The sequence below is a fragment of the Oryzias melastigma genome, linkage group LG3 (assembly GCF_002922805.2).
Source record: "Oryzias melastigma strain HK-1 linkage group LG3, ASM292280v2, whole genome shotgun sequence".
NCBI classification, from domain to species: Eukaryota; Metazoa; Chordata; class Actinopteri; order Beloniformes; family Adrianichthyidae; genus Oryzias; species Oryzias melastigma.
Genome location: NC_050514.1, coordinates 32169968 through 32194974, shown reverse-complemented (window position 1 = coordinate 32194974; position 25007 = coordinate 32169968). Strand labels below are relative to the sequence as shown.

At 36.7% G+C, this 25007-nt stretch overlaps 2 protein-coding genes across 3 annotated transcripts in view; both read right to left on the bottom strand.

Moving 5' to 3' along the window:
• Positions 1-7748: 7748 nt before the first annotated feature.
• LOC112160424 (adhesion G protein-coupled receptor G3) lies at positions 7749-18279 on the bottom strand. 2 transcript variants are annotated; one of them, XM_024294901.2, is made up of 12 exons: positions 17942-18279; positions 15015-15069; positions 14378-14465; positions 12947-13075; positions 12663-12794; positions 12524-12578; positions 12362-12453; positions 11133-11194; positions 10542-10825; positions 10303-10405; positions 9903-10225; positions 7749-9823 (listed from the first exon to the last, which is right to left on the bottom strand). In XM_024294901.2, exons 1-12 carry the CDS (start codon positions 18042-18044, stop codon positions 9708-9710), a joined length of 1542 nt encoding a protein of 513 aa, XP_024150669.1. In that variant the 5' UTR covers positions 18045-18279; the 3' UTR covers positions 7749-9707. The 2 variants fall into 2 exon arrangements, with proteins under 2 accessions (XP_024150669.1, XP_036067261.1); XM_036211368.1 differs by having other exon boundaries at positions 11076-11194; positions 17942-18272.
• Positions 18280-21989: 3710 nt separating this feature from the next.
• Positions 21990-25007, bottom strand: part of syap1 (synapse associated protein 1) — a gene marked incomplete at its 5' end in the record, with an annotated part of 5913 nt that continues 2895 nt past the window's right edge. Inside the window, 6 exon segments of the mRNA XM_024296337.1 lie at positions 21990-22549; positions 22622-22769; positions 22844-22893; positions 24255-24403; positions 24478-24617; positions 24690-24763. Of these exon segments, the coding sequence (XP_024152105.1) occupies positions 22419-22549; positions 22622-22769; positions 22844-22893; positions 24255-24403; positions 24478-24617; positions 24690-24763 (692 nt within the window). The 3' untranslated portion in view covers positions 21990-22418.

Genomic DNA, 25007 nt, shown 5'->3' with positions numbered 1-25007 from the left:
AACGCTGGTTGATTTGGTATCAAATTGAACATTTGACATCAATATTTTACTAAATATGTCACAGTACACTGAGAAAAGAAGGATAAAATATGAATAGGGAGAAGAAAACAACCTTCTTCAGTGTACGTCTTTTCTGTTTTCTGTTCAGCATTTGCATGTTAACACGTATGTTTGTGATATGTTCCATAAATGCTAACACAGCTCCACTGTCTTTGAGATGACAGATGGGTGAGATCCAGTGTCAGCCCCAGGCTGCAAGGCTGCGTGGTACATCAATATAAAATAAGATAAGATAAGATAGTCCTTTATTCGTCTCACGGTGGGGAAATTCCAGGGTTACGGCAGCATTACAGATAGAAAAATTTTGAAAAATTAGACAATTTACATATTTACAAAGAGAACAAATTTATAGTGCGGAGATAAAAATACAAAAAAGAAAAATGAAAAGAGGAAGCAATTGGAAACATTTTTTTAAAGTGACTTGGATTGAGTATAAAAATAAAGTGACAAAAATAAGAATAAATGATGGCTGATGGCATCAACATCTCAGCAAACGGATCACTAGGAGCAGCTACGGTTGTACAGTCTCACTGCAGCAGGTAGGAACGACCTGCGACCTATCACTGTCTAAAAAACAAAACAAACATAGTATTTAACTATTTTAGTTCTCAGAACTGACACAAAAAAAGAACACTTCAGAAAATTGTTTAAAATAATAACTCTTCTCCCAAGCCGGGACGCAAACCGCCAACCCTTGAAATGGGAGGCAACAGATACTAGGCATCTAAGTGTTTAAGGTTTGAAGAATTGAAGATTTACGCTGTAAAAAGAGGAAAATAGAAAAAAAAAATCTAGATTGCCAGGTAAATTCTTCAGTTCTGGCCAAAAATAAAAGTATTTTTTGACTGAAATGGGGGGAGGGTGAAATGAATTTGAATGTAAATGAAACAGACAAACTTCTTCTGAGAGTCAGTCCGCTTTTCTTTTCTTTTTTTGACCTTGAAGGTGTCTCTGGGTGTTTGTTTTGCCACTTTTTCATCTTTAAAGTTTTAAAGAAGCACTAAAAGCAACAACACCACACACACAGGAGGGGTGCTGCACCAGGCAAAATTATTGATTGAGTTTAGTGGGCGATTTTATTTATCTTTTTTACATTTTACACGAAATGAGCGGTGTGTTAAACTGTAAAACAAACAAAAAAAAAACATGAATACATGGCCTAATCATTGCAATTTTGCATTCCTTCAGCAGAGATCTGGACTAAGTGAGTTTGACGTCACAAATAGAAAATAGTTTACTGAAATGAAGTCAATTCAGTCTAATTATCCACAACGTCGCTATGTTGGAACCAGAAACCATCAGTAAGCAGTCGATCGGAAAAAAAATTGTGAAAAACATAAGTATTATCAAGAACATATAAAAAAAAATGTATCAGAGCAAGAATGGTTATTCTGACAAATATAATGACGGAGTAATAGTTGTTTATTTCTCTGTAGAGGTCTACGGGATTTTGGCTTCTTGGAGCCAGCAGACACTTCCTGTTTCATATCTACAATTAATGGCAAAAATTGATATATATATATATATATATATATATATGAAGCATTTTTTTCATCATCTTCATAGACCACATCATGTTCTGTAGACGTCTGGATTCCTTCCTTTATAGGGAAACGCTTAAAAAAAGAGCAAAGATAAACTGGTCCTAACGGAGTGAGGGTGAGAGCAAATGTTATAAATGTCAGCAGCCACTAATATCTGCTGTGCTGATCATAAACCATCCCTCAGGGGGATTTCTTCTCCAAACTTGAGCTGAAGAAATAAAGTCTAAACGGGAAGTTAAGCTGCTTGAGAAACAATTGAAAATTAATTATTAACCGAAATTGTGGGTTTCCACTTGCAGCGGCTCAACAATAATCTCTCACAACGTCTCAAATTGTTGTACGTGTCTGAAAATAAGCAGCATTGTGTTGGGGGACATGAGATCTTCAGTGCGTGTAGGGGCTTGTTGGGTGTTTACTCTGTGAGGAGGAATCCAGACTTGTTCCCGATTCTTGAACCTGAACGTTTAGGTTGGATTTGTGCTGAAATCCTGTTTTTTTTTGCACTCTGTGGGCCTTCACACCTTACAATAAACCCATTGTGATCCAGCAGCAGTGGCTCAGACTTTTAGTTGTGTTGTAACAACTTTGAATCTCATGACATGAAAGTTCTTGTCTGTTTCTGCTTCCTGCTTCACATCTGTGATGCTCTTCTTGTCTTTGAGTGAAAGGGCAATTTTCGGTCTAGTGGAAAAAAAAATTGACACAAAGTGCATCCCTCGCAGGTGGAGGAGACACATTCCAACAAGACAATTTTGGCATAAAATAAAGCACCTTTTACGTTATGAATGTAAATATATCTCATTAAGTGAAAGGAAAACCCCCCATCTGTCCAAAAGGGGAAACACATTTTATACACGTTTTTTTCCTGATTGACTCAGTCCTACGGCAGCTGTGTAAAAAAGTACAGTTTTTAAATGCAATAAAGAAATGTTCAATCATCCCTCCAGATGTCTGATTAATTTACTACTAGAAATGGAGAAATATCACTTCCAATAGAAAAACAATAAATTGCAGATAAATAAATAATCCATAATTATGTTCTGAAGAAGTCCTGGACTGCAATTTCACCGCTACTAGATCCTCAAAGACTCAACAAAATTGAAATTGAATTTTGGCCATAATGAATACACCCGCCCAATCAATTAATCAATGAATATATAATCCAATCTGGATCTACAGCTTGGTGGACATTTTGTGGTAAAGTGTAAAATCTGGCTATTTTCACATTTTCCAACATTATGAGAGAAAATAAAAGCCACCAGGTTAAGTCTTCTGCTACAACCAAAGTTTACTTGACCTATGACCTTAGGAAGAGTCTGCCATCTTGAATTTAAAAAAAAAAAAAATAACAATAATAATAATCTTTAGTACCTTCTCCAAAATTGAACTCCTTCCAGGGATTTTAACATATCACATCAAATCTCATCAAAAAAACATGTCGGTTTTGAAGTTTGTCTTTTTGCGTTAGCAGAGATCACAAAAGTGGTGTTCCCCTGTTGCTCATGTGTATATTTTTTTAATATTATGAAAATTTAATCCATGAATTTTTGGCTCAAGCTGAATGAAAAAATATAACACAAGACATATACATATTAGGAATGTGGGCGTGGTTAACATTAAAACCACGGAAGCTAAGCAAATCCCAAATTTTACTTTTGAGGATTCTTCTTTAAATTACGTAGACCTGTTTGTCTCTCACAGGTGACCACAAAAATAAAATAGATGCTATGGAACAGAAAAGCTGCCATTTTTGAAAAAAAAAAAAGTATTTTTTGTTCATGAATTTGTCAAATGCATCTTTGACTTTGGCATTGGCAGAGGGCGATGATGAGAGACCACTAAGTGTGGGTTGAAAGTGGATGAAGACTGTGGGGCGTGTAGCGCCTTAGGGCCAAACAACACTGCTCACAGCTGTAATTGTTCTCGATGTCACTCTTGGTCAGTGCATAATTCATACACTAAAACAATAATTTATCGTGATAACATTTACGAATAAAAATAAACAGTGAAAAGGTCATCAATCGGTCATTGATAACTAGAAATGAAAACTAACTAATTCAAGAGGCGGACAAGATGGCGGCTGAAAATCATAAGCTGGAAGGAAGTCCAGAACCGGAACATCAACCCCCACACTTATTCTTAGATGTTGCTCTTTTCTATTGGAGCCTGGGATAGACTGGAAACCAGAGATCTCCATGATGGACAGATAATAGAGAGATGGGCGACGTGCAAAGCATCAGCTGTAGAAATATATGGATTTTGATTGGCTGATTGGTTTATTTCAAGTAATTTCAGAATTAATCACCTTGAAAACGACAACAAAATGATGATATGACAGCAGATGTGGATTAATAAATCAATCTTAAACCAAAATCACAAACTGCACACATGGGTCCTCTTCTGCTGGGCTTTGTCGCCATGGTGACGGCTGCCTGTCTCTATATGAGAGCAGCTGGGAATCGTAACGCCGTGAAGCGTGTGGCGTGCATGTGAATACAAATGCGAAACAACACAAAGGGCTGCAGCCCCGCTGAGAGCCTTTTCACCACATCGGTTGCTCTTACGCACCTAAAGCCCCAGGAGTGGTGGTGGTGGTGGGGGACCTCATCCTATATTGATTAGTAGATGCAGAAGAGTTTTTTTTCCCCCTCCACAACAGATTTCTGTGTTTCGGTGTGAGCAGAGCTGACATTCCAGACAGAGAGCAGAGATCGTGTCGAGGCAGGCCTGACAGTCTGGCTCCTTCCAGCAGCTCGTCTGGTTTCACATAATCACAGACTTTCTACCTGCACATCATCTTTTCACACCGACTGACTCACTGGCGTCTGCCCCCATGTCCTGCTCACACTGGGGTGGGAAGCCTGCATGTGAAACCGCATTATTTTGATGTTTTTGTTTCAGTGTTGAGACAGAGAAATTTCCATTTGTGTAATCAGAAAATGAACTTTGTTTGACCTACATGACAAACATCCCCGTTCTCATTTTGAGAAAAAGACGGTTTTACAAAAAAGCTAAATATATTTTTTTATATTACTACCTATTTCCTGAAGCAGAAGTAAAACTACATATAACAAGATTTCCTGTTTTTTGTCATGAAATACACATTTTTAATTGATTTTCATCAAAAAAGAGAATTGTTTGGACAGGAGTTGGATGCTTATAAAAATAAGAAAGACTTTGTATGTAAGTTTATCAACAACAACTTAGTCAAAACTGTAATTGTGTAACTGTTGTTTCAGATTTCACACTATAGTCATCCTGTCTCTCTTTCTGACGGTTTATGTCAGATTCTCTACGTTTTTGGTACATTAAAACTCAACTACTCAGCAATTTCTGCAATCTCGGTATCAAAACACTCGTTTTAACTTGGTGCTTTTTCGGTATTTGTATATTTTATGATTTTTAAGATTTATGCTATTTAAATGATGCTTCAGCCCATTTTAGGGTTTTCTTTTTAATTTTTTGTGTACTTTGCAAATCATGCAATTTTGGTTCTCAAAAACATTCAGCACATTCAGGACTTTCCTGCTTTACTGTAAAAAGTGAGACATTGTATCAATTAAATGTAATCTAATTACATTTCTAACATAAATAGAACAACTCAAAATTTTAATTTGATGAAAACTAATAAATTTGAATGTAACAAATAACAGAAATTTTGATAATTGATCCAATGTTTTTTTTTAAGTTTATTTATTTCATTCTCATAGCACACACACACTCACACACAAATCATATTGATCTTGTCCTTGGTGAAAATGAAAGGGGAGTGTTGTAGTTTCGCCATTCATTTTACGCAATTTAGGGTTTCACTCATTTTTTGCTATTTTTTTTCCACTAAATTCTTTAAATTCGTTGTGCACTTTGAAACCTACACAATTCTGGTATCAAAACATTCAGCACCGTCAGGATATTCACGCTTGTAATTTTAGTATTCATGAATGTTACGCAATTTAATTGGTATATTGGTGTTAAAACATTAAACAGAATGAAAACATTAATGCGATTGACGTTTTTAAGGCTAATGTTGAGCTTAGCTAATACCTTAACAGCATGCTAATGTTTTTGGCTAAATTCGTATCTCCTGGTGTTTTTCAGGGTAATTTGGAGTTACACCAATATTTTAACAACAATCTATTTTTTTTAAAAATTTTTTATTTATTTATTTATTTATTTTGCTAATTTGGCATCTACTGAGATTTTTTAAGGCTAATTTGAAGTTAAGCTGATATTCTTGTAATATGCTAACGTTTTTGAGTAATTTGGCATTTATTATGTTTTTTCCCCTTTGGCTATTCATGAGTGTAGTTAACATTTTAAAAACATGCTAATGCTTTTGGCTAATTTGACATCTACTGAGGTTTTTAAAAACTATCTTGGAGTTAAGCTAATAATGTTTTGAACTAATTTGGAATTTATTGAGTTTTTTTTTTTTTAGAATAATTTTGAGTTTAGCCAATAATTTATTTACATACTATCTTTTTTTCATTTTTTTTTTTTTTTTGCTATTTAACCTCTAATAAAATGTTATTTAGTGAAACACTTAAGCAACTTTAGCATTACGCAAATAGCAATGGAATTTTTCAGCAAATCCCTTCAACAATTGCAGCAAATTACTTCAGCATCTTCAGCAAACAGCTTTAGAAAAAGGCATTCACAGTAGGATAATCAAAAGGTAATGCAACTTTTCTAGTTAAAATAAAGCATGTATTCTCTTTAAATGACCGTCTAGTTTGATTTAAAGATTAAATGTATCCTGCTTATACTTAACCCAAAATTAATTTAAAACAACTTGTTCAATTTATATTTCTACGTCTTTTGGATTCTTATAACATGCCTTAACAGCTAAGGTAACCGCACTACTCCTGACTTTTTTTTATATATATGTTACTTTCTCTTTCTTTTATCCACCACTTTTCAATTTATTATCTTTTATATATTGTTTGTGATATGTTTTAAGAATGTCAGCATTTCCTTGTACAATTTTAATCTAATTTTATCTTATTATTTACATGTTTTTATCCTCTTTCATTGTACAGCATGTCGGGTCTGAATGGGCAATTTAAGTGCTTTATAAATAATGTTTATTATTATTATTAATATTACTTTTTCTATTTTTTGTTGTTGTTGCTTTGATGAATCAAAATACAGACTAACAAACACAAAGACTCACTCTGAGGACATTAAAAAAACAAAAGTTAGCTATATGAAACATGTTTGAGCTGAAGGTGCCATTTTTCCAAGTTTTTTTTCTGTTTCTTGACATTTTTTCAGAGGGAAAGTTTTTGGTTAAAGTATCTTTGTGTTTTGGTGTGATTCATATCTGCAGCTCACATATCGCACAGCAGCATTTTCATTTTATGTTTGTACAAGGCGACACAACAGGAGTTGGAAATGACAGACTGCACCTGCGTTGGGTGACGGTTGACTTATGAACCCTCATGAGGACATGAGAGGAACCACAATTGATGCCAGTTCCTGCCTGACGGGCCTCAGGGTTTGTTCAGTACCACAGCTGGAGTCGGCTTACACAGTTTGTGATTTTGGGTCAACAAAATTCACGTCCTGTTGCTCTTAGTATTCAAAGAAAAAAAGGTTTACTAACTTTAGTCCATGTAGACTCATGTGTAAATGTTGTTTTAAACATTTGAACTTGTGCAGAACATTGTTTTTGTTGGTTTGGACTTTTTTTGTTATTGTGGATTTTAAGGCACTTTTTGCAGGGCAGAGTATTTTTATGCACAGTAAAACTTTACTCTGAGAGAAGAGTTGTTGGATCAATTTGACTACATAATGTAGATGATACCAAGTTTTGCAAAAAGTATGCAAAAATATTTATGACTATTATTAAAGACCAAAGCCAAATATTTGGCAATTGTTTTGTCACCAAAAATAGTATCTGTAGACTCACTGGAATAAGATAATTTCATCAACAAAGAGGTGAAACACAGAAAAACTGTATTTCAAACTTATATCCATATTTCTACAGCAGTAAACCGAATAAAGTTAACTAGGAAGCGGCGATGATAACAAAGTACAAGTTTAAGGACAAAAAGGCCAGATCAGTCAGATTAGTTCTAATGTCTGTGGCGCCCTCTTCAGGCTGTTCACCATAAAAAAAGGAATACAAGATCATACAGCTACTTCTTTTTTTTCTTTCTTTTTTTGTGCAAAAGTATGGTTTATTTATAATTTGTCTGCACCAACCTAAAACATTCAGTACTTTAAAAAAAGATTCTGTCTTTAATTTTTTTTTTATATAAATATGTCAAACCTGACAATCATTTGAGTAAATAACAGCACATTTTTTTCTGAAGAAAACCTCTGAATTTATTTACAGTTATTACAAAAAAACAAAACAAAAACAAAACTTGTATCTTTTTTTTTTTGTTTTCAAGTACATGCTAAACGAAGGTAATTTTGGAGCCGAAAAGGTTTGGTGCATTTTTGCATTAACAGGTGTCAACTCAATTTAATTATTTCATTTATTTGTACTTATACAACATATCGCAAAAATAAAAAAATAAAAAAAAAATAGGTATAGAAAAAGTAGATGCAGGAAGAGGCTAAAAAAAACCCTATACAAGCTTGTATTACCCAATAAAACTTTAAAATTGACAAGACACAATTATAAAATTTTATACACAATTAAGTAAACCATACATAAAAAGAAAGTTAGCAATAGAAATAAGAAAAAAAAAATCACTTTTTTTCTTGTGTTGATTACAAGCAAACAGCCTGGGTTTGCTAAAGAAAGTGGCTCCTCTGAAGATGGACAGGTATTTGGACTGGACTGAAATCAACAATGAAACAGCCCATTTCTAAAGAAAAGTCTCCAGTTTGTTATGAAATAGGGAAAAATGAAAGTTTAGACACTTTTTTTTTATCTTACAAAAATCAATCATCAGGATCATCAAACAAAAGTATTACATTTTAATTTCTGTTTCGTGATTATAAAACAGGCTGGATAGACAAATACATGTGTATATTAAATGTATAAAATTGGGTAAAAGTCACAGATTAAGTCTAAAGTAAAAACGGAACCTCACTTTTTTGTTGTCGTACTCAAATAGTCATTTTTAGGTGTGTCTACTTTTTACATGACGCACCTGCAGGTTTGGACCGGTTCTTTTACAGCACTACATGCGATCGTCAGGTGTACTGTTACACAGAATTTCTACGTGGATCTGCCGTCCGCCCCCTCCTCTGTCTGTTTGTTGCACCTCCTTCCTCTGCAGAAACGTCATCATTGTGAAGCCTTCGAGTTTCTGTTCCTCCCTGACCCGTTAAAACGTTTTTGGACTTGTTTCTGCCTCCGGATGTGGAATCTCTCCAATAACTTCAGTCTGTGAAAATGTGTGTGTGTGTGTTAGTTTTTATGGTTTGTAAGGACATAGTGTCTGAATACATGCAACACAAGGAGGATGTTTTGAATTATAAGGACATGGTCCATGTTCTCATAGGTCAAACAGAACAGAAAGACTTCTTTGGGTATAAAAAGCATGAATTAAAAGTTTTTTTTTCCCCCCTAATGTCTTTAAAGAACACATTTTTGTGATGTCTGTGTGTGTGTGTTAGTTTTTGTGGTTTATAAGGACGTGTCTGACAATTTGAATTATGAGGACATTGTCCATGTATTCATAATTCAAACTGTGCCAAATGACTTCTTTAGGTAAAAAGAGCAAACATTCAAAGTAGTTTTTTATGTGTTTATAGTACACTTTTAAAAAATGTGTGTGTGCGCTCAAAGAGAAAACATGCATGTGTTTGATGTTTTGTACTCTTGAATTTTTTTCTGAAGACAGAAAAGCACAACAGGACAAATCCACTATAGATTAATTTGAATTTGTGGCAACATGCTTCATATTTGTTGCAAGTGGATATCAGCCAGAATACAGATGCAAGACCAAAACATTTTTCTGATGATGGACGACATAAATCACAACAGAAGAAAAAAAATATGTGATTCATTTTTATTACAAACACTTCTGATTAAATAACAAAGAAATAAGGAACACGTGAAGTTTAGCTGCATACATCAGGAGGTATCATTAAAAATATCCAACCCAGGGATCGAATGAAGCATTCATTTTCTCACGAGTATCAGTTACTCGTACTGGCAGTAATCATTTTCTGTGTGGATAGGTCCTTAGCTGCTGTGCTCCTGTGTGATCGAGACTTGCAGACCAGAGAAACAGACCACAGGAACATGAACAAACCTGAAAAGAAAAAACAGAAAATACTGCTGAAGATTTCCACATTTAACAGCTCCAATGAGTGAATCACCGACTGACTAACCCTGCAAGGAGTTGAGGATTGTGAAGACATAGACTCCGCTTAGAGAGATGTAGGTAGTGCTGGCGAGCCCCCAGGGCAGGCCCAGCACACAGCTGAGGATCAGCACCGCCGCACACTTTTTCCACAAGTCCAGTCCTTTCTCTTTTTTCACATTCCTCCATTGGTTGCTGTTCTTGAGGCCCATATTGCCACTTCTGATCAGATAGAGTTTGAAGACCACCAGCGTCAGCATGCAGGTGTTGTAGAGCACCACCAGGCAGAGAAAGGCCACCGTGAGGTAGCCGATCACCTGCCTGTGTTTGAACTCGCTGCTCATCCAGCATCTGCAGATAAAATCACACACAAAGAATGAGCACTCGTGTAAGACTGTCACAGAAAATCTGTAGTATTTGTTTCCTACATTGAGGATTTTGATTCGGGGTTTTCCTTGTCCTTCAGTTCTAGAATATATTTGCCATAAACACCTGAAATCCCACAAGCCATTGCAGCCAGTGTTGGAAAACCTGACAAAGAAGAGATAGGATTCACTTCAGAAACTTGTGAGTTAAAAAACATGACGCACAACTTATGAAATAGAAAAACAAGAACCCAAGAGAAGTGCGTTTATCATTTGAAGCTGGTCCAAACTGCATGACTCACCCCATCCCACAATGCTGAGCTTGAGCAGATATCGTTCCACAGAGATGTTGAAGACTCGAACGAGGAGAAGGTAGAGGTGGAAGCCCTCCAGAGCCAACCAGGTTAAGGTGGCGAGCAGAGACCAGTGTAAGATGAGACCCAAACCCCTGCAAGCCCAGCCATCATCTTGATCTTCCACCACGTGAAACCAGGAGCCGCTGAGCAGGAAGCTGAGGTGGAGGAAGAGCAGCGCCGCCGTCAGCTGCATGTGTATTCCGATGGCTTTTTCAGAACGCCCCCGCCGACTGAGGACAAAACTTGAGATTATTCCGATTGCGGCAAAATTTTGCACTTACACAAAGAAGCGTTTATCTTGTTACACAGCGGACAAAATTGAAGAAGCAAGCCTGAACTTGTCTAAGAATTCGAGTATCAACAAGTCCTTAACATCCACACGTTTCTTTTATGATTTGACTGAAAAAGACAACCAGGTCTGGTCTCCACACATCTAGAAGATCACTTAAAAAAACATATATATATCAGAAAAATACGCACCGCAGATACATATATATGAAGAAACTGATGACTGCGAAGATGACAGAAAGTGCTGACCCCACATAGGTGATGTATCTGAGGTTCGTGTTATGACTTTCACCCACGGACATTTCTGGGTTCTGAAGGAAAAAGAAAAAGAGGTGATCTTTTATTTTTTTTTAATTTGGAAATTTTTTAACAAGGAACTGGTGTCTAGCATTTGTAGACATCAGAGTAGGAATCTTGCCAACTGTCAAACTGCCCTTATTTGGTGTGGAAAAGCTTTTCTATGATCCTTCCAATGACCAACAATCTATGTTTTCACTCATCTTTCTTTTTTCTTTTGCTTGTAAGTATTCAGTAAGGCGTTAGCGTCCCCCGTGGTGTCCCGTGGAGGGTGTTCTGGGAGTATGGGGTCTGGGGAGCCTTACTCTCTGTATGACTGGAGCAGGATCTTGGTCCCCATAGCCAGCAGTAGGTCATAGTCTTTAGGGACAGAATTTCTAGGCACAGGCAGAGGCTGGAGGGGATGTGGTTTGGGGACCACTGGATTTCATCTCTGCTCTTTGCAGATGATGTTGTCCTGGTGGCTTCATCGAGCCAGGACCTCCAGCATGTATTGGAGCTGTTCGAAGCAAAGTGTGAAGCGGTTGGGATAAGGGGCAGCATCGCTAAGTCTGAGCCATAGTTCTCAACCAGTGAAAGGTAGTTTGCCCTCTCTCTGTGGGTGGAGTGCTCCTGCCTCAGGGGGTGGAGTTTAAATATCTTGGGGTCTTGCTCATGACAAAAAAAGACCCCAAAATATTTAAAGATCAGAGCCTAAGATTGACAGGAAGATTGGAGCGGCGTCCGCAGTTACGCAGTCGCTGTACTGAGCCAGAAAGCAAAGCTCTGAATTCACCACTCGATCTTCGTTCCAGTACTCACCAATGGTCATGAGCTCTGGATTGTGTGAAAGAACGAGATCCCGACTACAAACAGCTGAAATGAGTTTTCTCCAGAGGGTGGCTGGACGCTCCCTCAGAGATAGGGTGAGAAGCTGGGAGTAGAGCCGCCTCTCCTCCACAGAACACGCCTCTCCACCTGGAGAGGTGTTCCGGGCATGTCTCACTGGGGGGAGACCCAGGACACGCTTGAGGGACTACGTCTCTAAGCTGGGAATGTCTCAGGGTCCCCCCAGAGGAGCTGGAGGAAGTGGCCGGGGAGAGGGAAGTCTGGACATCTTTTCTTAGGCTGTTGCTCTTGCAACCCTGTCCCAGATGAGTGGAAGAAGGTGGATGGAATGTAAAAAGAAACTTGATGTTTACCACAAGGACAGCGAAAAAGCTCATGTGACTGGAGCTGCAAATAAATTCCTCTCCGTTGAATTTGGTCTGACAACCGTCTGTGCTCCATGAACCTTAGAGGAAACAAAGATGTTTAGACTTCTCATTTAACAGCTGAAAAGCACTTTGAATATTTTTATTTACCTTTCCCGCTGAGATTCTCTGGCTCTTTCCAAAACACACACAACCCGTTAGTGACCTAAGCAAATGTTCAAAAAAGAATTAAAACAACAAAATGAGGAAAAGTGAACAAGTAAAAAGCTGAAATTTTTCCTCATTTTACATTTTCTTCAGATCTGAAGGTTAACTTAATGGGTTCAATGAGATTTTTGATTGGATCTGTTCCACCCTTCACCGACAGCACTCTCCAGCCTAAAACAGAGGGCGTTGTGTTGTTCTGGGTCTCAGTGGGGCTCTGATAAAGAGACACAAAGACACGATGAGCCACTAAATGTATGAACATTGGCGTTTTAGGCTTTTTAACTGAATAAAAATATACTTTACTGGTGTTTTATCACACAGGAAAAAGTTTTTAAAAGACAAAAGTGATGTAAAAACGTTTCTGACCTCAAAATAAGTGCTGTTGAGCACGGAGGCCACCACCATAACCTCCTCTAAAGCTGAAGCTCCTTTGATTTTCTGGAGAGCCGAGGACGGGATCTGAACCCTCACATCAGGCGTCACGTTTCCTTCAGCCTAAAAAACAAATAAACATAATGAACACAATGTAAGTGTGTTTTAAATGATTTATGGTGTTCTTTTATTCTTTAAATCCATGAAGCTTTTAGTTTATCTTTTCACCTTAACATACGATGACATTTCCCCCCTCCCCCAAATGAATGAGATATATAATTATAATAATTCTATTACTTGACAGCTCTGTTGTAGGATTTGTTTACTGTGGGGATTTATTTGTGTTAAAATTTTGATTTATAAAAAGATTTATACATTAGCACCACAAAAATAAAAAATAATAATGTAAAATGTTATCTAAATTATTATTTTTTCTTTAAAAGGAAATCTATGATTTCTTTTTAAAACATGCAAAGAGCATTTTTTGTCAGATTTTTGGACTTCTAGACAGGGTTTTGCAAAAAAAAAAAATGTAACCATAACCCAACTGCTAATTGCTTTTGATAATATATATATACATTAGTAATACATTCTTAATAAAGACTTTTACTGTCCTGAGAAAAAGTTTTAACTATACCGTCACATTTTTTTATAAAAACTGTGGCTGGGAATCGATTAAAAAAAATAACAAATTAATCGCAAATCTGGAAAAAATTAATCGCATTTCATCTCCATTGATTTTTTTTTTATTACAGTATTTGCCAACCACTTATTATTTTCAAATAATCATAATATGAAATTACATCCAAAATTGTACATTTAGAACATTTATTTTTAACCCTTTGGAACCCAGAGTCTTCAATTCAGTTTTTGTTTGGTTTTTATTTTTAAAATAGTATTTTTAATTTGAAAGACTAACTGCTTGCGTATTTGATATCATTTTAAGCAGCACAACCACACTTTTATGACACTACCTTTATTTTGTCATGTTTCCATGTTGTATTTACACACTAGACATAAAATTATGCAAAAACAGAAAACTTTGGAAAAATTGGATTCCCTTATTCTTTGAAAACCCCCAAAATAATTAACAAACTGTTTTTATAACATAGAATGAATTTGGTATAATTTTATAAAAACAACAATAATAAAATTTGTCAACGAACTAATCAACATTTTTTTGACACTTTGTTTTTTCGCTTCTGTCCAAAAACTAGAAATAAATGCCATATTCTCTCTTTAGTTTAATAAAATCTCAATCACAGAAATTATTACGCTGATCTCACAGCTGCACAACAGGACGCCTGAGGGCGTTAATAAATATTAACAAATTATGTTTTATTCATCGCGCGCGTTGACATTGACAGCCTTTAAAATAAATGTTGCCTTTTTTTGACCCCTGAGAACCAAACTCTGCAGCCTTACTTCCTCTGAAGGTTTCACATTCATGCGAACAAAGCCTGGCGTACCACGTCTGCGTGGCACACAGGTTAGAATCCTGTCTTCATAACACCTGTAAACAAATAAAGTAGCAAAAAAGAAATTAAATCTAAAGCTTCAACATACAGGAGCTGTAAAGTTTTAAAGGGAATACTATAAATATAGTTTTTAGTCATGCATCTGTTTAAACATGTTAATTTAATTAACTTTTCTTTGAAAGTCTCCCTGCCCTGCTCCATCCTGATGCATCCACTTGTAGACAAATAGATCCATGGACATCTTCATTTTCCTGGACTGAGCTGGAATCTGGATCAAAACTGCATGGTTGGAATGCTACAATATTTCTCATAACTTTTGTTGCACCAGTAACGCTTTTGCAAGAGATCAAAAGATGATTGGAGAGGGACTTTAAGTACTGGTACAATGAACCAACTTCCGTGTAATTTATTAGACTGAAAATGTAAATATTTTCTGAATATTTGAAGAGAAATAATAAAGATAAATCTCTTTATTTCCTGTGAGTTGAACAAATAGATATGTGCATCAGCCGGATCTTCTTTCAGCAAACCAATAACACAAACAGATAATAACACCAGTGAAAACAAAATCAGGTGAGACGTACTTGGTCCAGTTTGAAGGATTTTTTCGACATTCTTCAAGGACATTTTCACACCAGTCTGTAAAAGAAAGTGAACATTTTTTTTATGCAGAACACATCGATTAAAAAAAAAAAAGTGTTAAAAATTTATATTTTTCAATTAATTTGTGATGTCTCATCATCTGCCATAGCAAATCTCCAAACATCAACCATGATTTGTTCCTCTGATGGATTTATTCCTGATTCTATCCATCCTCATTTAAACACACACTGCAGCTGACCTGACCTTCTTTCCTCCTTGTTCCAGAGCTAAGCTCCGCCTCTCTAGATGTTCCTCCACCTGATCACTGCCCTCACAACACATCACACTGTCATCTGCAAACAACATCATCCCCAGAGGGTTGGAAATTCTAAAAAACTACCATATCAAGTACATTCAATTGCTGTTTTAAGTTGTAGTTTTCACAATAAGTCTTTGTTGAATATGCAGAGAAAGAGATTAAGAACAGACTTTCAAATAAAGTTTGCTGACTTTGACCTGCAGCTTTTACAGTGTAAAGCACTTTTTAGTTCAATAAATTCCTGTTCATTTTACAAAATGTTGATCTACATTCAGTATCTAACTGGTGTAAGAATTGAATTAAAACGTTGATTTCTTCACAAAGAAGTTATGATTACTTAACAGGAACATTTAGTCGACTTTACAGGTTTTTAAAGTGATTCAGTTGGATTTATTTTACTGTGAATCGATGTACATTTTTTTCTTGTAATTTAATTTACTGCAGTTTTTATTGAATTTCTCTGGTAGCTTCAACAACTATTTTTTTACAGTGACCACCATCTCAAATGGCACTTTCTCCTGTTGGAAGATCTCTTTGAGATCACCTCAGCACTAGAAGTAATCCTTCCCCCACTCCCATTTCTTACTGCTTCTTTTTCTTTCTGAAAATCACTTTCTCCTCCCATTTCCACATGTTAAAGTCTTCCCAAATCTCCCTTTTCTCGTCTAGTTCAGGGGTCTGCAACCTTCAACACTTTAACAGCCATTTGGGTCGATTTGCCGACAAACAAAACCCAGTAGGACCCGAAACGTCTTTAGAAATATAAGATAGTGATTTATATTTAGGTTTTTGCTGCTGACATTTAAACAAACTATTGTGGTTTTTGCCATAAATAAAACATATACATGAAGAGAAATTAGCTTTTTTTAAAAAAACGAAAAATAGTGTTTAACTTTTGATAGAGCTTTGCACGACTTCCTTTCAAAATAAAAGACATTTTACGTCATAGGATCATATCAATGCAGCAAATGCAACAGGAAGTGTAAAATCATCAATGGTATTTAACAAAAGTGTTTGTTTTACTGTTTCTGGTGCATTTCAGCCTCAAATTCATAAATATAACCACTAAAAACTAAATCAGAGCTAATGAAGTGACCCCTCCTCTATATTAAAACCACTTTAAACCCTTGAATTTGTCTAAAATCTGATAAACTTAACATAGTTTTAATTCTAGTTACTGACAATAAATGGATTTTCTGTGAAGAATGAAGGTCAAAATGAAGTCCAACTGTGCCAGTATGACGTTGATAAACTACAAAGGACTGATGGACTGATGGAGAATTACGGCTTCCAAGAACCTCATCTACTGTATGTCCTTCTAGAATTTTCCTCTACTTCATATTCTTTAACGGAGGATGTTAACCACTGACAACACTGAACATCACAGCTTCAGCTTCCAGCTTCAGATTCTTCTCTTTTTCTGACCAACTCATTACCTCCAGAACATTCTTATCAAACTTCTCTTACATCACCGATATCCTTCTCTGTTCCTCATTCCATCCACTCTATCTTGAACTTGCTCCCTCTACCGTTTTTTAAAAAATCCACCGTTCTTCTTTCAATCACCAAGTTTTCTCTGTCAAAGTTCCATCATTCAGAGTCCCTACTCTCAGTCCTTCACTCCTCCTTCTTGAAAGCACCTCCCTTTAGAGGTGCTTTAGAGAATTTCCCCATTGTGGGAGTAATAAAGGATTTGATTGATTGATTGATTTCTCCTCATTAGTTCAGTTTCCCTCTGTAGGTCCACAGGTCTGCTATGACAGTTCTGCTTCTCCACATGACTGATTTGTTTTTATTTTGTGTGGACTAGAATCTGCACACAGAAGCACAGGATGGCACCTCCTTGTGGTTGCATGAAATTAGTAAAAAAAAAAAAAAAAAAGAAAATCAAAGGATCACAGTATGTGTGGAAAAACCCACTGAAAAAAAAGATCAACTCTGGAAAACAGAAGAAAAAAAACAACAATAATAATAATAAAAATAACAACAATTAAATAAATATAAATACATATATATATATAATTTTTAAAAACATCCTAAACATAAATTCAAATAGCAACAGGATAAATTTAAGTCACGCAAATGAAACAAAACTTTTAATACATTACACATTTACAGTGTAAATCCTGTAGAAAGTGGAAAATGGTGCAAATCTCTGAAACTCTCAATAAAGATCATCTAGAAAAATATTTTTAAGAATGAAAACTAATTAAAGCAAAGTTAGAAACCTGAAATAACAGAAGATCAGCTCCAAGAGGATCTGAGATGATGGAAGTGAAAGAGAATAAAAAAACACCAACTCCGAGAAAGGATTAGAAAAAAACCAAAAAGGACAATCTTTGAGTTAAAAAATCAGCCTCTGGATTTTAAATGTTTCCAGATTTTCCTGGTGGATGAGACAAGATTCTTTAAAGCATCAAATTCTGCATGAAATTAGAGCATTTGGACAAAAAACTGTTTGACCATCACTTCAGTTTTGGTTTATCTTAAGTCTAAAAGCATAACAGTTGTAGAGATCCGTTTTAGTTTGGTTTGCTGTCAGCTTGACTCGATCTAAACTCAATGGACTCACCGTGTCACGCTTCTAACCCACATTTTAAAACCACTTACTGGCAGTTTGGGTGGTGGAGAAGCAGAGGGCTGCCAGGAGCAGAAGAGTAGTCCACATCCACATGCTTGGTCTGTGTCTTCGCTTCTCGGCGTGTACAAGCATCTCTGCGCTTTCCAGAGGATTGCACAAAGACTTGAGCTGCAGGCTTTCCCTTTCCTCATCCCAGCCAACCGGGGGAGGGAGAGAGGGAGGAGGGAGGCTCCCACCCGGAAGTCGTGTTTATGTCATTAGTTTAGAGCAATTTTGATTCTTTAAAATGATTTTCCTCATTAACTTTAAGAAAGAAAATACACAAATTAATCATAAAAAGCAGAATTTTTCCATCAAATTGCAAGAAGATTGTAAGAATTTCCAAACATGAATTGTAAAAGAAGAGTTTAAAAATCCATCAGGACAACATTTAAGGAAATTAAACCAAAAATAGAGAAGAAAAATGACATTCTGTCTGGATTCCTTTATCATTTCATTACTTCAAAGCTTCACTAAAATGCCAAGACTCTGCGGGAAGAGTATTCATTGATTTTTCTGACCACATGCATTCATGCTCTTCTCAACAGAAATCGTGCCTCTAATAGGCTTCTGGGAATGTGTAACATCTAGAAAGCATTTCCTCTGTTTATTCCTTAGAAACCATCCCACACGACTCACAACGCTGCACGCTGAGACACGTCTGACATGAACAGCCGCCCCGCCTTCAAACACGGTTTTCCAAACATTCCTTCATGAGTCTCCGGTGGTTGAATTAGTAAACTTTTAAATCTGCAGTCCAAATTAGGAGTGCAGTGATTCACTCTCCCCATGACTCCATTAAACCTTTTGGGGTTTTTTGGTTCGATACACAAGTTGTATCAAAAAAACAGCAGCAAAAAACTAAAATACTTTTTTATAATTTGCTAATAAGCCAGTAACAATGAAGGAAATCCTTTAAACCTGGTGTCATGCAGCAAAACAGTGAAGAATAAATCATTTGTAAATTTTGGGTAAAACCTTCCTTTATAGTATTGTACTTACAGGGTATTTAAGGGGTATTTACATGATACTTTTTTATGTACTGGGTACTTACAGTATACTTAAGTGGTATTTGCATAGTACTTTTTATCTACTGGGTACTTGCAGTGTATTTAAGTGGTATTTGCACAGTACTTTTTTATGTACTGGGTACTTACATGATCCTTTTTGATGGGAACTACTGGGTACTTGGTTGGTATTTACATGGTACTTTTCGTATCCACTGGGTACTTACATGATACTTTTTAACGGGACCTTCAGTGTATTTAAGAAGTATTTACATGGTATTTTTCTGTAAATACTGGATACTTACAGGGTATTTAAGTGGTATTTGCATAGTACTTTTTTATGTACTGGGTACTTACATGATACTTTTTAATGGGAACTACTGGGTACTTATAGTGTAGTATTTACATAGTATTTTTTTGTACCTACTGGGTACTTACATGATCTTTTTTAATGGGACTTACTGGGTACGTTGTTGGTATTAACATGGTACTTTTTGTATCCACTGGGTATTTGCATGATACTTTTTAATGAGACCTTCAGTGTATTTAAGAAGTATTTTCCTGTACCTACTGGATACTTACAGGGTAATGAAGTGGTATTTACATAGTACTTTTTTGTATCTTCTGAGTACTTACATGGTATTTAGGTGGTATTTACATGCTACTTTATTGTATCTACTAGGTACTTGCAGGGTATTTAAGCGGTATTTACATGATAATCTTTTGTATTTACTGGGTACTCGCATGGTACTTTTTAATGAGACCTAGTTGGTACTTATATGGTACTTTTTTTGTACCAACCCAGTAATTACATGGTACTCACTGTGTATTTATATGGTACTACTTGGTTCATACTTGTGCGGTACTTACTGGGTATTTATGCTGTACCAACTGAATTTTTACATGTTGTGTCAATGTGTCTTTTGTAGTACTGAAAAAGACATGTAAAAACAAGGTAGGTTCAAATAAAACACCTTGAATTTACTTCTTCCTGTATTGCATCTTTCATGGTATTTACCATGTGTAACAAGATAGTAGGTAAACAAAACCACCTTTAAAGTACTTCAAAAAATAACCAAGAATTTACTTTTTACTTACTTACCAAGTTTATGTGTTTCATGGGACTTACCATATGCAAGACGACGTGTAATTACAAAGTACTTATGTGGTAGCTTGTGTTTTTTTCATGGCACTCACTATCAATGAGAGTAGAGTAAGTACACAGAAAGTATCATTTAATGTATTGGAATTATACATGTTACGTTATCTTATAGGGTGTTTTGTTGTCCACATCTGAGCAAAAAGCTGAATCTTTTTTCATACTAATATTTGATATATTTTTCTAAAATGTAATGTTTTTTTTTTTTTAAAGACGCAACATGAAAATCATGTTTTAACATGTTCTCATCCTGTTTTTCTGATGATGGAGGAGATATATATATATGTATAAGCTCAAAATGACATTTGAAAATCAGGAGAAGACTAAATTATGTTTGAAAGAGTTTGTATTTGTGATATAAAAAATGTGATTGGCACGCCACAAGCTCATTGCTCCGCCCCTATCTGAAGCATCCACTTGCTGATGAATAGATCCATAGATCTTAATATTTCCAAATGCTTTCATGGTTTTGCTGATTATTGATCTCTTTCCAGTCTGTTGTCTGTTAAAGCAGATAATTCCTGTTCTTCTGTTCAGACAGTTCTGCTCTCTGTCACTTTTACTATCTTACAAGTGGAATTAATACAAATTTGATACGATTAAGAAAATCTGTCCATAATTGAAAGATCTCTGAAGGCGTTCAGAGTTCAAAATCTTTTCAAAGGACACTAATGGGCAAGCAAGGCATGAATCAAACCTGCAACCATCTGATTGGAGGTCCGTTACACCACAGTCACCCTACAACCAAAAATCTACCATAAAATGGAAGAGAAAGCAGTTTTTTTGGCCTAAATACTTCCAAAGATCACCTGGAAGAAAGAAATTAATAACTTTGATGAATTAATGTTGATTTTTAAAATAAAGATCATTTAAAAATCTAGTTTTTGAAAATCTTTTGATGTGCAAACTTTTTATTTCTGATGTGTCCCTCTTAGTGTTGTCTTTTGTTTCTGTAGCTAGGGAGAATCTGACATTTAATCCATCTTATTGCTGTTTTATGGAGTTTTTAGATGCATTTTAAATATTCCAAAGTTTTTTTTAGTGAATTGCATATCTTGAATGGCTTTAAACCCATTTTTTACTTTTGCATAAAGCTCATGAGTTTTGCTTTTATAGCAGCAGTTTCTGTTTTCTGCTTCAACTTGACTTGTTTTCTTGTTTTGGGTGTTCGTGATCCTCAAACGTTTGTTGTTGAATAAGACACCGACAGGTTTTACCACCTGTGAGGGTTAACTCCAGAACTCCAGAGAAAGTGAAATCAGGTTCTTGTGATGAACTGAGTTCAACCAGTCCCTCAACGGATCTTTAAACAAAACAAACTTGTTGAGAAGCAGTTTTGTCAGTTAAGAGTCGAGCCAATCACACTTTTGAATTAGATTATTTTTACTTTAGGTTTAGAGCAGGGGTCGCAGAATTTCTGACTTGTGGGCCACAAAGGTTCTGAAGTTTGACAGAGGAGGCGATGCGTGACGTTTTGGTAATCCACCTCATTAGAGAAAGAAAAAACACGGACAAAAAATTGAAATAGATATTTTAAAATAGATTTTTTTAAATGTTAAAACTAAAACTTTATAATTTTAGCTCCAATGAATTGAAGTCCATCAGAGGAAAATGCAAACGTTGCGTTCATGAGGTGTTGGAATGATCAGGAAAAAACACACATTAACATGAGAAAACCGACAACATCACATGAACGCAGAACAACTTTTGGCTCCTAAATAAGTTTAATATATTTGTAGTGCACCATTAATGAGGATTATCAGGGTTCTTTCTTCCAGTTTGGTGGCCAGATGAAAAAGTTTAGATTTGAGATTTTAGCAGCATCTCGTTCAGGTTAAACTTTTCTCTGCAGGATATTTAAAACACAGCATCTTAATGTTAATATTATTTATTAAAGAAGGTGGAACAGAAGAAGAAGTGTTCTTACAGCATAGAAAGGACATAAAAGTGACGTTCTCACTGGAATTCATTCAACAAGCCTGTGTACGGAAGTCAGTTTAGTCAAAACCGTGTCTTCTATTTACAACTCTTCTGTACAAGGAAGCAGCAGCAGAAACAAAGATCACATCTGACAACAGACAGACCCACTTTGTACTAGAGCGCCCCCTGGAGTCTTCTCCCAACAAGAGCAGGAGGGGGAGAAGTGGATGGAACCAGTTTAGAAAGCAGAACTTCACTAGTATTGTGGGCGCAGCTACGACCTGCTCTACGTCAGTTCATGGGGCGGCGAGGATACCGGTCCCGCTCGAGTGCTGTTGGTCAATACCGATACGTTTTGGATCAACAAACCGCCGTCGGTTTCTAGCTGTCGTCGGCCTGGAGCATCTTCTCGATCTCCTGGTCCCACTGGTCGTCCTTGTTGTCCGACTCCGTCACGACTTCGTACTCCTGCAGCTCCTGCTGGAGCTCCTTCTCCCAGTCTGCGGCAAAATCTGTGTCGAGCCAAAAACAAAGTCAGTCATTCACCCAAAAATTCAGTCAACCAATGTGTCGAAGAGGCCAACCATCAGGAGACGGGACGCCGTCCTTCTTGTCCAGCACCAGCTGCTCCATCTCTTTCCTCAGATCCTCCTGGTTAATGGCCGCAGAGTCGAAAGCGTCGCTCACGAACTCAGACACTCCGGGACTCGTGGATATCTCCACCTCCTCCTCCTGAGGGAGTTGAAGCATCAACGATTCCACTTCGTACGTAAACAGCAGGACTGTACAAGGAGAGAAGCTCTTACCTTCTTTAAGTCGCTGATGGAGACCGGAGGAGTTTTAGCTCTTATGCTTTCTGCAGAACAACAGAATCACAATAAAGAATAGAAAATGAACATTTCTAAAGTCCTACATCCATGCAGTTCATGATTGATTAAATATCCACTCATTTCTCAAATTTCCACTAAAAAATTATCTTTTTAGATTCTAAAACAGTTCACGCAAAACTAGAATTTACCTACAAAAAGAAAAAACTAATAAAAGATCAAAAAGATCTAAAAAAATAAGCTGTTTTCTCTTAAAACAAAACAAAGATGACATAAAAATCTGTAAATCTTATTAAATTACATTTCATTTAAAACTATGTTTTTATTCACTTGTCAGTTGAGATTTTTATTAGTTTTGCTTTCAGAGACTTTTAACTTGTGAAACACATAAATAGACACTTAAAACTAAAAAGAAATTGTGAATCATCAAATGATGAGAAGAACACGACTTGAAAGGAGAAATAGATGAAGCTAAAAGTCTTTAGAAATTAAAGATCTGCTGCTAAAATTTTACAAGAAAACAAGGCAAACTTACAGCAAGAAATCAATTCTGCACGAGAAATATTTTTACTTTAGGCTATTTTGTTAGTAATCCAGATGTTAAAGGGTAACCAAAAAGTAAATCAACTGTTTTTGACATCTATAAATGAGGCTGTGAAAGTGCTCTCTGTTGCCACAATTTTGACAATATAAAAGAAATGTGTTTAATCCTGAATTTATAGTCTAAAACTGTCTGTGTGCTGCCCCCTACAGGTTGAAATGAGATGGTACAGTTGAATTTTGTGATTGCCCCTTCTTTGATTCTGTGATGGTCAGTGGTTATGGTGTTAGCTTTAGCATGGCTCGTGGGTGATTAGCCTTTGGATGTCAAAAATGTTCTGGCTTGCACAGCTTTCCAGTTGACTTGGAAGTTTGGCAACAGTGGTTTAGTGTGATTGACATTAAATCCAGCGAACTCCATCCTGGTGATGGTTTGGAATGAATGTTTCAGTTGGGAGTGTTAGCTTAATACGTTAGCCTGTATTAGCTTATGATGCTACTGTCATTTTACCACTCGGACATGGATCCCCTTCGGTCTGGACCATTAGAGCGGTCCCACTCTCCATATGAAAGACGCAGTGTGAATGCGTTACCACGAGCTAATCTCACTGTCAATCACAGATCCAAACCACATTTTTTTATGTTTTAGTTTCTAGAATTTTGTTAGGATTTTTTTCCATTTTTTTTTCATTGAGTGATTTGTCGATGTGATTTGGGCTTCAGGGCCACCGTAACTCTAAAACTTTCAAATTAAAGTACATTTAAGAAGCATTTTTCTGCCCTCATGTGTGGATTCATCTGCTTTAAATTGAATTTGCTGAGATGATCACAGTGAAAGCTGAGCTTTAACCTGTTAAAACGACGTTCTCGGGTGAAACCGCAGAGTTGCTTTCGCCGTCGTCCTTCTGTTGCTGTGCCGCCAGCGCCGTGAGCTGAGCCGACTGCTTAATCAGAGACACTCTGTAGAAGTAGTTCCTCCAGAACATCTCCTCCTTCACGCTGTCAAACACATCGACGCAGGTGAGGCGAATCCTTTCCCTCGTTCCCGTTCGGAACGGCGCTACGCTGCTTACTGTTTGGGGACGAGGTCGAAGCGCATGCGGTTGAGGAGCTCGTCCTCCTCCAGCATGACCGCCGCCAGCGGGTACATCTGCTCCATGTCGAAGTGGAACTGAACTCCGGCCGGAGGGTCTCGCAGGAAGTTCCTCTTGTCCTGCAATCACAGCACAGCTCTCAGCGTCCACACACACGGGAAGATCACCGCTGGTGTTTTAGTGAAGCTCACGGCAGACAGAGCCAGGATCTGCTGCTGGATGGTCTCCTCCTCGTTGTAGCCAACCCAAGGAGGCACCGCTACTTCTGCAAACACAACAACACAAATCAAACACACAACATTCCAGGAAAACATCCTCTCAGTTCAGGCTTAATGCAGTTTAACGTCACGAACCAGAACCAGCAGAACGGTGGTGAACCACCATAAACACACAGAGTACTTGGTGACTTTAGGTCAAGAAAGCTTCTATGTTGTTATCCTGAAGATGATCCCACATCTGACTAATGGAGGAGTTTACGGTACGAGACCCCCTCCCAAACCACAAGGGGG

Bases quoted from the DNA above. Each gene is read 5' to 3' on its own strand.
- LOC112160424 (XM_036211368.1), bottom strand. From the start codon at position 18,044: ATGCTTGTACACGCCGAGAAGCGAAGACACAGACCAAGCATGTGGATG. The intron at 15,070-17,941 runs GTAAGTGGTTTT...TTTCTTTTACAG, and splicing joins CTCCACCACCCAAACTGCCA to ACTGGTGTGAAAATGTCCTT. The intron at 10,826-11,075 runs GTGCGTATTTTT...TTTTGTCCTCAG, and splicing joins TTCATATATATGTATCTGCG to TCGGCGGGGGCGTTCTGAAA.